The sequence below is a fragment of the Panthera onca genome, chromosome C2 (genome assembly GCF_046562875.1).
Source record: "Panthera onca isolate mPanOnc1 chromosome C2, mPanOnc1 haplotype 2, whole genome shotgun sequence".
NCBI lineage: Eukaryota > Metazoa > Chordata > Mammalia > Carnivora > Felidae > Panthera > Panthera onca.
Genome location: NC_138347.1, coordinates 28,772,295 through 28,787,616, shown reverse-complemented (window position 1 = coordinate 28,787,616; position 15,322 = coordinate 28,772,295). Strand labels below are relative to the sequence as shown.

General features: G+C 36.3%; 1 protein-coding gene and 1 non-coding gene across 2 annotated transcripts in view; both read right to left on the bottom strand.

Annotated features, from left to right (window-relative positions):
* Positions 1-15,322, bottom strand: part of SAMSN1 (SAM domain, SH3 domain and nuclear localization signals 1) — a 139,958-nt gene that overhangs the window by 107,603 nt on the left and 17,033 nt on the right. Inside the window, exons 3-5 of the mRNA XM_060640284.2 lie at positions 8,074-8,111; positions 5,357-5,394; positions 3,534-3,620 (exon numbers count right to left, since the gene is read on the bottom strand). Coding sequence (XP_060496267.1) covers positions 3,534-3,620; positions 5,357-5,394; positions 8,074-8,111 — 163 coding nt within the window. The remainder of the gene's footprint in view (positions 1-3,533; positions 3,621-5,356; positions 5,395-8,073; positions 8,112-15,322) is intronic.
* On the bottom strand, positions 11,388-11,492 carry LOC132684406 (U6 spliceosomal RNA). Its single transcript, XR_009612629.1, has one exon. It is a non-coding gene; the product is annotated as a U6 spliceosomal RNA (small nuclear RNA).

Genomic DNA, 15,322 nt, shown 5'->3' with positions numbered 1-15,322 from the left:
TGGAAAAATTAAGTCAAAATATTTACATGCTTACTCTGAAGAGGCTGGCCAAACAATAATATTGACTAGAATTCAGGAAAGGTTTCAAAGGAATGGCAATTCAAGTGCTAAACTAGAAGGCCCTAACTACATCCCTCCTCTGCTAGGTTTTTTGGATACTGAATCTCATCAAAATCACACGAAAAGGGTATTTTTAAGATAATTTCACACAGTATGGGTGAAATTAATATTCCTTTCAATACTAACCATCTTTCTTGACCTTATCCACCCCTCACTTCCTTCACTAACAGGTCAATTATTTGGGGCATATTTTACGTTTTATGGAATAGTCAGTCTGTCGTGGTCACACCGTTTGAAAAATCTCCAAATATGTTCTGCGTCCTTTTTATTATTTAAAAAAAAATTTGCTTTGTTTTTATCGTTTGTACTTTCTGACATTAAATGTGAAAACCTTGTTCTGGATACTGTCTTTATTTAAATGAAAACTTGATCTTAGGTAAGCTCCAATTCACAGATTTCAAAGTTTGTTCTTTTCAGACTTTTATTTTCTTTGTAAAACTAAGGCCAAAATAAATTTGAAAACTTTAAATTTGATTTTAATTTACTAAAATATGTACATGATGAATATTCTGCCTGTTTGTGATGCTGAAAATACAATTAATATGAATTACAGATTAATTTTCCTTCATACCTACACTTTGCCAATGCTTCAGTCATAAAGTCCTGAGCACTCAATTTATCCTGCATTTATTTTACAGATGTAGTCTCTTTTAACAGCACAGATGGAGGTTTAGATAAAACTCTTCTTATAAGAAGGAAATGGACTAGATAAACTAAAAATATTATGCTTCTGGCACTCAACTTATTCTGATAAATTTTGTCTTAACTGACACAACATAGTCTTTTATCAAGCTATGTGAATATCTTTGTGGATTAAAACACCAGGCACAAATCCTTGGCTAAACATAGCCTGTGGACGTTTCTTTCATCAGGCCCAATAGTCTTTAGGCCTAAAATTAATATATTAATTTGTTAATTATGTTTATAATTTGCTTATATGTTATGTTTATATACATATTATGTTTATAACATGTTTATAATTAATTTGTTAATGTTAATATATGTCATGTATAAATACCATTTTGAAATTGAAATTGAGAGAAATACCCTTTTTTTTTTTTTTTTGGTCTTAGTGTTTGTAACAGATTCTTTAGGAATCTGTTTTGCCACTCCTACCATTTAATTCCCTATATATTTTCTTCTATTTTATTGCGGCTGTCTTTAAAATGTCATCATTCATGTTCAATAAAATAAAGGGCTCTGGATGATAACAACGATGCACCTTCCAGCCTTCATCTCACTAAACCTCGCAGACTGCCGATCCTCAGACACAGTAAACCTCTCTGAAGTAATTATCCAATTAACAGTTGAAAAGTAGTGTTTAAAATGAGAAAGAAATATTATGGGTTGATGTGTAGGGCACTAATTGCCTAGAAATACTCTGAGCTTTCCAAATGAAGCTACCCCACCCATAAAATCCAAGTCCACAACGTGTGGCCCTCCCTCCCCACTGAATTTCTCCCCTCAATTTACAGTGGCACCGACAGCCTTGGTCTCAGGCCATCAACTCTCCCTAGCACAGCATTAATCCCTAAGAAATGTCCTGTGACTCAGCTGCTACCGCTGAAATGCCAGTTGAACTTTAAGACACACACACACACACACACACACACACTCACGCAGGCACAGACACACACACAGGATATAGGGTAGCTCAAGAATCCGCGCAACCAAAGCTGAGAAGCTTTCTGTAAAGGATTTCTTGTTTGTTATTCTTCTCTGACAAAGAACACATCACTAATCAGAAACGCCGCATTTTAAACCAAGATTTTTTTCCTCAGAGTAGCTGTAATAGAATCACCTGCCTATGACTCCTCAATTAAAAAAAAAAAAAAATCTCAGAAAGGTAGTTTTAGCGAATAGAATTCTTGAAGACATTTGTGGCAAAACCTATAACTAAAAATAATTTATAGTGCAATTATAACTTCTTGATCCATAGGTCAATACCCAATAATCTAAAAATCGCATGTGTTTATTAAAGGGATGCATGGATGGATGATGTGGATGAGTGTTTGACTAATCTACAGAGAGTGTGAATGAAGATAGCTGGCATCCTTGGGGTGAAGATAGAATCCAATCAAAACATGATATTATTAACGCATTTCCTCTGTTGTGATTAAAAGAAAATATCTAGGGGGTGCCTGGGTAGCTCAGTTGGTTAAGCATCTGACTCTTGATTTCGGTTAAGGTAAAAAAAAAAGAAAAGAACATATCTAAATCCCAAATGTTTCAACAATTTATTTACAATAGAGTAAATTGTAAATATTTAAAAATTCAGTTAAATTTATTCAGCAAAATGTTACATAATCTTGAATAAAACTGAAATGTTTCAAAATAAATTATTTTCATAAATAATTACTTTGTAAATCTAAGAGCAGTGTTAAACAAAAGGTGAGATCTGAACAGAATATAAAATCAAATTATTAAGCTCCTAGTGATAAAAATGCATTATAATTTCCTTCCTCCCAAGATATTAAAAATATTTGTAATTAAAAACTAGAAAATCTTAATCAGTAACTAATATCAAGAATTTCTTGTTCCAGTAACTACAGAAGGAGAATACCAAGCAGATAACTTTTTATGCTGTTGTTCATCTTCGTGAACTCTTTTTTTTTTTTTTAATTTTTTTTTAACGTTTATTTATTTTTGAGACAGGGAGAGACAGAGCATGAATAGGGGAGGGGCAGAGAGAGAGGGAGACACAGAATCTGAAACAGGCTCCAGGCTCTGAGCTGTCAGCACAGAGCCTGACGCGGGGCTCGAACTCACGGACCATGAGATCATGACCTGAGCCGAAGTCGGACGCTTAACCGACCAAGCCACCCAGGCGCCCCCATCTTCGTGAACTCTTAAGACTTCCTGTTTTCTTCATTACCTTCCCAAAGTTAAATAATTATAATTATGAAGTCATTTATCATTAATAAATTTTTATACCAGGCTGCTGATTTTTGCTTCTTGGGAATTTTTAAGTTATGAAATGATATAATTTTGTATTAGTAGTTGAGATTATTCTTTTGTATTTTTTAAGGAAAACCTAAATGTAATAACTATTAATATACTGATGTTATTTTTAGAGGGTTTTTCTATGTGGTGATGTTTAATACATTATAAAATTCTTATAGACATTAAAGACTTTCAAATATTATTTGCAATTGATTCTTCAACAGGCAACCTAATTAGATTCCACTTCCTTTTTATTTGTCTGTATGTATCTATGCACACGTAGACACACGCACGTATCACATGTATATATGCTATTAACAATACGTCCTCTCTATTCTAGTTGTTTTTCCCTTTTAAGTAGACCACAATGCCCAACTTATTTTAATAGAGAAAGATGTAAATTTTTCTTACCTGCCCTTTAAACTACTTTGGGAAAATGCAAAGTCAGCTGAACTAAATTTAACAATTACCTTTTAGCTGACTGAGTCTTCTGATGTGGGAATCATTCTCTGGCTTGCTGGGTTCTTGCCAGGTTGTGTCATTCGCTATTTTCCTTTCTAAAAAAGCAGAGGATTGGTTAGCAGAATTCACGGTAACATCTGTCCAGTAAGTGTAAGAAATTTAAAATCAGAACAAGATCAGCACACGGTTGTAACTTGGAAAGTGATAAGAGAGCTCTCCAAAATGGAGAGTTCTACTCCTTGGTGGACAACCCCAAGTGGCCTGTGGGCTCTCATTTATTTCCGTGAACTACAAGGACCCACGCATGTGTGGTAGAATGGTGCTATTGAAATACTTGTTGATAGTTTCTGATTACATTATTCTTTGAAGTATTTTTTCTTTTTTTAATTTATTTTTTTGAATAAATAAGTTCAAATGTCCCCACCCTCCACATTCTTCATCATTTTCAACAAAATGACTAAGTGTGTACAGACTCCATTGAGCTGTGATAGTTTCAAGAAACTCTAATGTGAGATCTTGAGTGGAAGAACAATAACTTGCTCAGCCCTGTCCTCCCAACACCTGCAGCAGGGCCTGGGCACGCTGTGAAGGACCAGACTGCACCAGAATGAAGAGTTAAGAATCCCTTCTAATCTCCTTACCAAAGATGAATCATTCCACATGCTGTGTTATCATATTGGAAAAGTAAATTTGACATAATGCAACCAAAGCATCTCATGGAAACAAAGTCAGCATACCTGTGCTGTTTATAAAGTCACTTTTTGCTCTCATATTTGACTTTGGGGAAGGCAGTCCAGCATCAAGAAATATGTTGGGATGCAAACACATATAGCTTTGTGTATAGAAACCACATAGCATGCTATGAGAATAAATCTAGATGGAAAACAAAACTGTGCCTTACTTCCTTTTATTTAAGATTATGCATTATTTAAATCAGGGATGATATTCAAAATGACCAATTGCCTACAGAGTCTTAACTAGTGACATAGGACATAGCCCCTGTGGACGCTGCCACTGGAAGAATATGAAACCTGATTAAAATACAGACACCCTTGGAAGCTGCATCCCTTGATGATCACCACTTTGGTCTGAATGAGCTTTTCAGAGCCTACCTAGAAGACAGGCTTTTGTAAAGACAGGGAAAGGAGTTTGAGCATCCAGCTCTTAAACTCTGCTGGGGAGAAAGGGCACCCACAAGTTTGACAAAATGCATAAAAATAAATTATTGACTGAATAATCCAGATGTTTTGTCACTGTGACTATTTTATAACTAGTGACACTATACTCTGCAAGAGAGGGAGAGCCATTATCCATTAGCTTTCTAAAAGTGATTAATAGAATTAGATATTTGCTTCAGAATTAAGATAGAAATTAAGCCAATTGCCTTTATTTGTACTATAGATACTGTAATCACAAAAACAGAAAAGGTCCGGTGTTTGAAGAGTCTTTTGTAATACAAGCATTTTTTATTTATTTTTCGTTCACTCTTAGATTCATATATCTAAAAAGATATTGAAGAGGTCACCTTGACCATGGTCGGCCAAGCTAAAGTTGGGAAACTGGAAGATAATCATCCAATAAACCATCAAAGAGAATTATATTTTTAATGTAAAAGGAAATTGTTCTGAATAAATCAATTTCTTTGTCTTAGCCATTTACAGTTACAGTGGAACCACATTCCTTTTTAAAAAATTTCTTCTATAGACTTCAAAGACAACTCAATTTGACTTCCATTAATCACTTATTGTTGCTTTATGGAAGGAGCAGAAGAAAAGAACTTTTAAGGAAACAAAACATATTATCTGCATGAGTAATCTTATAAATTACTAACCAAATCCTTTGTTTTCAGACATAGATCTCCGGATTGACCTAGAAGAATAAAAGAAACATATTTAAGTCTGCATCTAGTAAATAACATTTTTAATCAGACAGAAATTAGATCACCTAGACATATTTGCAATACCTTTGAGAGCAGAAATAGTTCTACCTCTAACTAAGGTCTATATATGGCCCTGAATTTTTCTGACCCTAGCTGGCAAAGTGCTGTTAATGTAAGTACAATCTTGGCCTGGAAATTTCCATGCAACATTCATAAAACCCACACACAAAAAAAGTGGGCCATTTTTACATGGAAGTGTCTCAAACTGGTCAACAGTTAATGTGGAAAAGCTCTTTTTAAAATACTTCTGTTCAATAAATACAGAAAGAATGATAGGAATTGAGTATAATCATATACAATCCCTAATGAAACAATAGATCTAAGCAATAATCAACAATTGCTGTTAAAACTTTTAATTGAAAGGCTGATGGGCAACTGTACTGGATGGATCAGCCAGATACCATCTGAACCCACTAAGCAAATTCACAGTCATAAAAATAGAGACAACCAGATATATGGGCTTCCAGTGTAATGCAACAGGAAGTATATAGTCACCGATGACCTACTTTTAAAATATATATACATATATCAAACTTGAACATTATCAAGCCTTGAGATCTAACTAAAAAATTACAGGAAACATAGAGGATAAAAGAAAAAGTTTTTTTTTTTTTTTTTTTAAATACCACAATGATGCAATCAGCAAAATTCAAAAATATGGAAAATTCCTCAGAACAAACAATCCAGTTTCTTCAACAAATCAATAGAGAAGGACCTATGAATTAAGAGACAAGAACCGAATGCATTGCATGGATCCTGTTTGGATCATGATTCAAGTAAACTATTAAAAAAAGCACTTGCGACTATCAGAAAAAATTTAACAATGACTATATATTTGGTCATATTATGCAATCTTTCTTTTTTTGTTCTAGTGCAGTGGTGGTTACGTAGTTATGTTTTTAAAAATACAGTGCTTGCTTTTTAACTTGCTTTTGCATCAAGACATGAAATTACATGTCTGGGATCAGCTTTAACAAAAAATAGTGGAGATTGAAGGGCTGGGGAGTCAAATAGGTAGAAATTAAACAAGTTTGACTATAGATTGATACCTGTTCAGGCTTGGTGATGGGAGTTCATTATTATTTCATTTTTCGTGTATAATTGAAAATCTCCATAATAAAATGTCTAAAACAGAGAGGATAGGACTATGCTGACTCAATCATGTTAATTATTTTGTGCACTCGGTGAACACACACATGTCCTGTACCTACAGTTAACTTTGTTACAGCTTAAGTGTTTTCCACTATTTATATTCTTGGTAGTCATTAAATTAAAGCCAAGTTCATCTTAAGCTCAGAAAAAAACCTGCATATATAATTTTTTTCTTTACCGTTTTATTTTGGTTTGTTCTTTATTTTTTTAATGCAAACACTGAGGACACCTCTTAGCAAATAGTAAGTATTCAAAACAGCTATTTATACTATCCTAAGGTGAAGTGGGTGTGTAACAACAGGGGATGTTGTTCCTTTTAGAGGAGTGGTGGACAAAAGAATCAAGAAACTCAAGAGCCTTCAGTTTGATTTTATGTGGTTGGATTCCAAGGAGCACAGTAATGGATTTTGGAAAATCCTAATTCGGTCAGCATCAGGAGCTTCCCCCTCACCCATTCCCCATCCACCCCTCCATGTTTTGGTATCCTCTAATCTATAGAAGCATCAATCATAGGCCAATGGCTGTAATCTCATTTAAGTATTTTATTTGCAACTGGTGAGTTCCTTATCCGTGGATAGAATAAAAAGCTACATCGGCACGGCAGTTTTTAAGCCTGAGAGAACACTGCCAAAAAAGCTCCTTCTTCACTCCAGCTCAGGCTTAAAATGCCACTTGCGAAGTTTAAGTACTTAACTGTGGCTAAAATACAACTACCCTTGCCTAGCAGGTCCTCTAAGCTGTTAATCATCCAATTACCTTCTTACTATGGATGTGTTTTATATCCTTCCTGGGAGAAAGCAGGAAGGGGAGGAAAGCCTAGGAAAGCAGAGAATGCCTTGGGGGCAGGAAAGCAAGGCTGTCCAGAAAGACTACATCCGGAGAGAATTTCACCTGTTAACAATTTGGTCTCAGACCATTCCAGAGTGCAAGGAAGCTATTCTGTATCATCAGCAACCAATCTGGAAATTTCCCCACACACCAACTTCCGGCCCCTATGTATTTCCTATGTGTTGGTTAAAATCCCATTACCTTATGCAACATGTGTGTATCACATCCTCCGGCAGCTTGCTGTGCTGACTGTAAAACCAAGCCTGACCGAAATAACCCAAATCTCTTTGCAAACACATTTTTATTTGGATTAGAAGAACTCTTCAGAAGATTAACAGGTCACCAATAGAAGCGTGTTTTGGAGGAGGCTCCCACTTTAATCTGAGCCTAGTTTAAACACATGTTTCTTCTTCTAGAAATTGAATTTGCACATCCTTGTGTACAGGAATGTCACAGCACAGGTTTCCTATGCATCAGCATAAACAGAGAAATGGTAGCAAAGTAAAACCAATCTAGATTTGTGCACGACAATTTTTTAAAGCACACTTTGACAGGAAAACCACTAAAATACTCCGTTCAGCATTATAGAACTAAGAGAACAGAAAGTTTTCAAAGTAAACTTGACTTACTTTTTTTTTGGTTTGGCATTCTCAAAATTAGAAACTTCCTGAAAAATAAAAAATAAAATAAAATAAAATAAAATAAAATAAAATAATACTACTCTAAGAAATCAGAAGGAGAATTCAAGTATGGTTCATCTTTGAGTATATTCCAAACACAGATCATTTTGCCTTTTCCTACTAAAATGACTGGTGTTTCCCCCTTGCATTTTAGTACTATGTCATAGAATCTGGGTTCAAGTTTTTCTTCCTCCTGTAATGTTTGTAACTTTGAGAAATGTAGAGTGTTTCCTTTATTAACTAGGGCTTATATCTTATTCTAAGCCCTGGCCTTTAACAAAGCATGTCTTTTAAGTAAAAAACAAAAAACAAAAAACAAAAACCATGCAACTAAATCCTCATAACCTCAACTTTCCATCCCCCATCAACCTACTGACACCAAGGGGAGAGATACAAGCCAGAGTATCCTATTACATCACACAGTACCTTCCTTTAAGAAAGTTTAATCTATCACAATACACTGAGTGTGTTGAAATACACCTGTGATTCATCTGGCCTTTCTCTTCAGAGCAACTGAATGTTGTGTAAAATCCCTTACACTTTTCGGGGAAGAAATGTCGCCACATCTTTCACCATCCTTGAAAGAGCTTAAACTGCTCCAACTCACCTTTAAGAACCTTCCAGATTTTCTTGTTATCGTTCATTTTTTCCTTCATTCAAAAACCACTAATGTTTTTGATGTTCAAAGTGCTTTTTGAGCATCTACTATGTCATAGGCAACAGAGCATATTGTAGAGAGGTTTCATCGGTATGGAAGGGATTTGTGTAGTAAAGAATCTTGGAACTAATGTTCCACATAGAGGGAAAAACACAAATGCAGAGATTGGGAAGAGTAGTGAATGAAAATCAGAAAAAGGAAAAATGGTTTTATTATTCCAATGGTTGATGGTGTTAATCCGAGCACTGCCAAATTCAGCATAATTTCTGCCCTACAGAGTAACTGAGGGGGCCATTTCTTTAACTCTTATTGTGTTTTTATCAAGATTTAACTCTCAAGGATGATCTGAATTACCTGAATCCACTGTTGAGTAGAGCGTCACTGAAAATTCCCTGTGCTGAAACTCAGCCCCTGAACTTGAGGAACAGGTTTTGCTAAGTTAAAATACCTGTGAATCACCCCAAGGAAGACGTCTGGTAGGAAATAGGTGGAAGTGGAGGTGAATATGTGGGAGTCATGAACCAAGCCCTGAGGTGAGTTGGGATATCGAAAGACCTTTGAGGAGTTTGATCAGACTGACCACTCTTTTAATTCTTTATGCTTTGTCATCATGTAGCCTAAAAATAATCCATCTCTATCCATGGTCTTTTTAAGAAATTCTTTCAGTCTTCGTCTGGATGTCTCCACACATAAGCCTAGAAGCCAACCGTGTTCCTTTCACCATAACTGGCAACCACACCAACTTTGTGAGGGTCATTAGGAAAGAGGACGGCCATCTGTCTTTGTAGTTATATTTTCCTGTCACATATATTTGGAATATAGCTAGGTTCCATGTTCGCATAACCTACAAATCTGGGTCAAATATGTTTCAATAATCAGAATCTACTGTTTTGAGTCCCATGAATTTGTTGTATGGGTTTAGGTAACTTTCTTCTGATTGCAAGTCCTGGACTCTTGAAAACATATTCCACCTTTTCTGGGTATAAGAGAGGTCTAGTATAGAGTTAACCAATACAAAATGTCGATCTGCAATAAGAAAGATGGGAAACATTAGATATCTTTTGTGTTGTTTTGTTTTGTTTTTTGTTTTATTTTATTTTTTTAAATTGTTTTGAGTTCATTTATTTTTGAAAGCAAGAGACAGAGAGAGTGAGCAGGGGAGGGCAGAGAGAGAGAGAGAGAGAGAGAGAGAGAGAGAGAATCCCAAGCAGGCTCCACACTGTCAGCACGGAGCCTGATGTGGGGCTCAGACTCGCAAAATGTGAGATCATGACCTGAGCTGAAACCATGAGTTGGACACTTAACCGACTGAGCCACCCAGGCGCCCTGTTTTTTTTTTTTTTTTTTAATTTTAAATTTACTTATTTATTGTGAGAGAGAGAAAGAAAGAGTGAGGGAGGGACAGGGAGAAAGGGAGGCTTCATCCTGTCAGGGCAGAGCCCAACACAGGGCTCGATCTCACAAATGTGAGATCACGACCTGAGCAAAAATCAAGAGTTGGATGTCTAACCAACTGAGCCTCCCAGGTGCCCCTTTTTCTTTTTAATCATGCAAATCACAGAACTTTTGAATTAACTTACTATATCAGTAATTCATTATTTTTTTTTTTTACATGCTAAAGTTTATTTTGTGCTACATGAAAAATGCTACCAAAAAGATTAACTGTAGAGGGCTAACAAGTGTTAGCCCTAAGTGTTTGAGTTTGGGACAGGGGGCATATTATTCAAGCACAGTGTCGTGCTTCACTTCGGTAAAGTCTTGGCTAAGTTAATACAACTAGGTGTTGGGCCTACACAAAACTGGTCAAATATATGTCTGTGGATTGTGGCAAAAGGGACACAGCTCTGAGCTGAGATTTGGAGACATCTGGACCAAGACTGAAGGATTTCGTGAGAACAGGAATAGCAATTGGTTATTTTTAGGACATATATTGCCATAACCTTCTCTAGGGACTATCTACTTTATTCTGTTTTATTGGAAACCGGGTTATCCAATTTTTACTTGTAATGAATCACTTTGATTTGGAGATTTTTTTATTTTTATTTTTTGGTTTCAAGAGTAGAATTTAGTGATTCATCACTTACATACATATAACACCCAGAGCTCATCACAACTGGTGTCCTCCTTAATGCCCATCACCCACTTAACCCATCCCCCCACCCATCTTCCCTCCAGCTTCCACCTTCCCTCAGTTTGTTCTGTATAGTTAAGAGTCTCTTATGGTTTGCCTCCCCCTCTGTTTTTATCTTATTTTTCCTACTCTTCCCCTGTGTTCATCTGTTTTGTTTCTTAAATTCCACATATGAGTGAAATCATATGGTATTTTTCTTTCTCTGACTTATTTTGCTTAGCACAATATGTTTGAATTGCATCCATGTTGTTGCAAATGGCAAGATTTTATTCTTTTGATGGCTAAGTAATATTCCATTGTGTGTGTGTGTGTGTGTGTGTGTGTGTGTGTATGTGCGTGTGTGTGTGTGTTTCTCACATCTTCTTTATCCATTCATCAGTCGATGGACATTTGGGCTCTTTCCATAATTCGGCTATTGTTGATAATGCTGCTATAAACATTGGGGTACATGTGCCCCTTCGAATCAGTATTTTTAAAACAATGAAATGCTTCACAAATTTGTGTGTCTTCCTTGCACAGGGGCCATGCTAATCTTTTCTGTATCATTCCAATTTTAGTATATGTGTTGCCAAAGCAAGCCCTGGATATTTTTTGTTGAAGAGTTCTCTTGTAATGGATACTTTGAAAAAGATTTTGACAGGTACCTAGCTGGCTCAGTCTGAAGAGCTACAATTCTTGATTGTGACTTCAAACCCCATGTTGGGAGTGGAAATTACTTAAATAAATAAAACCTTAAAAAAAAGATTTTAGGGACACCTGGGTGGCTCAGTCGGTTAAGCGTCTGATTTCGGCTCCGACCATGATCTCACAGTTTGTGAGTTCAAGCCCCGCGTCAGGCTCTGTGCTGACAGCTCGGAGCCTGGAGCCTACTTCAGATTCTGTGTCTCCCTCTCTCTCTGCCCCTCCCCTGCTTGCTCTCTGTTTCTCTGACTCTCTCTCTCAAAAATAAATAAACATTTAAAAAAACGTTAAAAAAGATTTTAGTTAAAAGTTCTCTTAATCCCTATTAAAATGTAAAAGTTAATGTTGTTTTGCTTCTGCAATCTCCTTCCTACAACAGGGAGGGAGAGTCAAGCACATTAAATGTGTGTCTGAAGTGCGATTATATGGAGGAAAGGGATTACTCAAACAGGGCAACATCTACTTAATAGTATGTCTGTTCCCTGGATGTTGCCTAGTTATAGATTACTACTGAATTGGTTAAGCAGTTTTTAGTACTGCTTGCTCCAGCCTCAAAGCAGCTGCTTTCCATTCTGACTGCTGCTTACATAAGCAGACAGTTATGTATTCAGAGTTTAGACCCTGTATTCCTAAAGGGGCAAGTCAAAGACTAGATATAGATTTATTTTTAGAACTACATCTATGTGTGTGTATGTGTGTGTGTGTGTGTGTGTGTGTGTGTGTGTGTGTGTGTTACTCTAAACTCCAAAAAGAAGATACCATGTCAGAGAGTCAGTGAAATGATTCTGTCTAGTACATTAATTTGACCCTTGCCATAAATACCAAGCAAAACTTGTTCCTTTTAGCCTTCAATTCATTATCCCCTAAATCAAGCACTAATCATTAGTTTTACCTTTCATTCACTAGGGAGTTTGTGGTTTAATTTAATTTTTACCCCTGGCAATTGTTAGGAAAATAAAGGATGAAATGCAGGCAACTTATTACAAACGGGCCAACAGAAAGTGAAGAATATGTCCAAAATGTATTATTATTCAAGTAGATGACAGTAGACTGTAGGGGTAAAGCATTTTCACCTAACTGTGAAACAAGGTCAAATTAGGTCAAATTAAAAAAAAAATCAAAATTAAGAAAGAAAAGGGGCCACTTAAAAGAAATTTTGGATACCAAATGCTGTATTTCTATTTTCATTCGGTGGTTATGGTCGACTGTCCTTTGGGGTTGAATCTAATATGTGTCTGTTTCTTGCATTATTGGTTTTTAAATCTTACTTTCAAATCACAAAGCCAGAAGGAAAAATGAAGTGAACATATCAGGAATTGTTGTTGCCTAACTAATGGAAATGTGAAAGGTGTTTCTGCACCAGAGAAAACTGATTGGCAGTAAAGGATGGTGTAAATCCCATGGTGAACCTTTAAGACTACAGAGCTGATGAGATCTGACCTTTGATTTGCAGATGAATAAACTGAGATCCCAAATGGTAAATTGACTTGTCTAGGGTCATGCATACAGTGCTCAACTTTGATGAAATGTTAGTCATTTTTTTTTAATTCTAACATATTCTTTTGGAATTATATAATTCATTCACTGACACATTCACAGTTCTTTCAACAAGTATTTATCGAGCATGTACTATGGACCAGACACAGTTTTGGATGCAAAGAAGAATTACAAGTGTTACTTCTCACAAATATTTACCATCAGTGACTGCTCATCTCAGGATCCTATTGGAGTTCACAGTTTCCTTAACTTTGAAGTTTAAATGAGCTAGTCTTTATAAAATCCTTACATGATGCCAAACACACTGAAGATACTCATAGATGTTATTTCCCATTAAGTTAATTATTCATTTTTAGTTACATAGAATTCTAATACTGAGGCAAGAGTTGAACATAAAGACAAATACACACACATATATATGTATGCATACATATAACTTCTCATCAAAATGAGTTAACCCAATTTCTATTTTGTTCAACTCATTCTTGTAAGTTCCTTACAAAAAAATTTTAATAGACATCTGGCAAAGAGGATTATGATGCTTCAAAATTAATATAGTAGTTTTGCAGTACACCTAAAGCCACCAGAGAGTGTGTTCACACCACACAGGCACACACACACACACACACACACACACACACACACACACACATACACACACACACACACACACACACACACATACACACACACACATACATGAACCATCAGCTCTGTTCTCGAAACAAAGAGGACATTTGTGTGAATGGATAAGAAACCATCACCCACATAAAGGAGTCCTGCCGCCCATGAGCTCTTCTACTTTGCCTCGACATCTTATTGCAAACATGTGGAGAAAAATCCCATGATGGAGTCTCCTGAGTTATCAAATAGATCACACAGCAAAGAGAAATATTAGTAGATGCAGCTAGTCTGAGCCCAACTGGTTAAAGCAAGTTGCTGAGAGGGTTAAGGCTTTAAATCTTACTGCTTTTCTAATTTCTTGATTTAACACATTTGCAGAACAATAATGGCACAGCAGTCATGTAATATCAAGCACAGTTCTCATGCTTTATATATAGTAATTCACTTAGTCTTCACAGCAATCCTGTGAGGTTGATATTATTATCATTATCCTCAATTCACAGATAAGTAAACGGAGGCACAGAGCAGTGGGAAGCCTTGCCTCAGGTCACATAACTAATTTGTGGTAAAACTGGTATTTTGTGCCTGGTGTCTTAATTTGAACACAATTCTACTTCTATACTTGACTGCACAGGTACAGAAGCCACCTGCCATCTAGATCAGAGATCTCACAAATGAGAGCTATTGGCCAGAGGGAGAGTGACTGAAAAAGCAGAGAAAATATAATCCTATTCACCACTACTAAACAAACAACTCAGAAAATACACCCTTACCAAAGCATCAATACTAATAATTTAGTATTATTTGAAGACAAGTGCACAGACAGCACATTGATGTGTTTAAAGGCGTTCATCATTTTGTGGATGCTGCCATCATCATCAGAGAAGGTCCAGTAATTTATAACAGCACATTTAATTAAAAGTGGGCACTTCAGGAGCCACTGAATTTAGATGACAGTCTGTACATTGGAGGTCCCCCACTATATTACTACAATAATGTCACGGTTCTCAGAGAGAGAACAGATTTCATCCCCCCATGAGAATGCACTGAAGAAGAAGAAGCAATGTCAGCTCCTCCTGATGGGAACAGTAGACTTTCTTACCAGCCTGTCCAGCTCCTGTCAAAAAGTAACAACCCTATATAGCTAATGAATTCTGATATCCTCAAGAGAAGCAGGTGGTGGATGGCATCCCCACATGGCCCGTCATCTCAGGGCAAATCACAAAGCTGGTAGTGCCTGGAGAATGCACAGGTACCTTATCTAATCCATCACAGACAGAGCTGGTAAATCACATAAAATTTTGCCATTTGTCTACGGGTATGCCAAGTGAGCTTTCTATCAATCCTGAACTAACAAACTCCTCTCACAGCGCTATAAATATCCAGGATGACAAAACAAGTTACCTAGGGGATGGTTATTTGCATTATAAAAGATTCTTCCTTTACAAAAAGATTCCATTCCAGATTTCTTTCAAAAGAGAGCTTTTCTTAAGTATCTTCAAATGTGTCATGATGTATGAAATTATATTTACACAAGGTTTTAGAAAGGGGAAGGGCGACTAATGTTCATTAAGTTTCCTATTTGCTGTCACTTATTATCTTCTTTA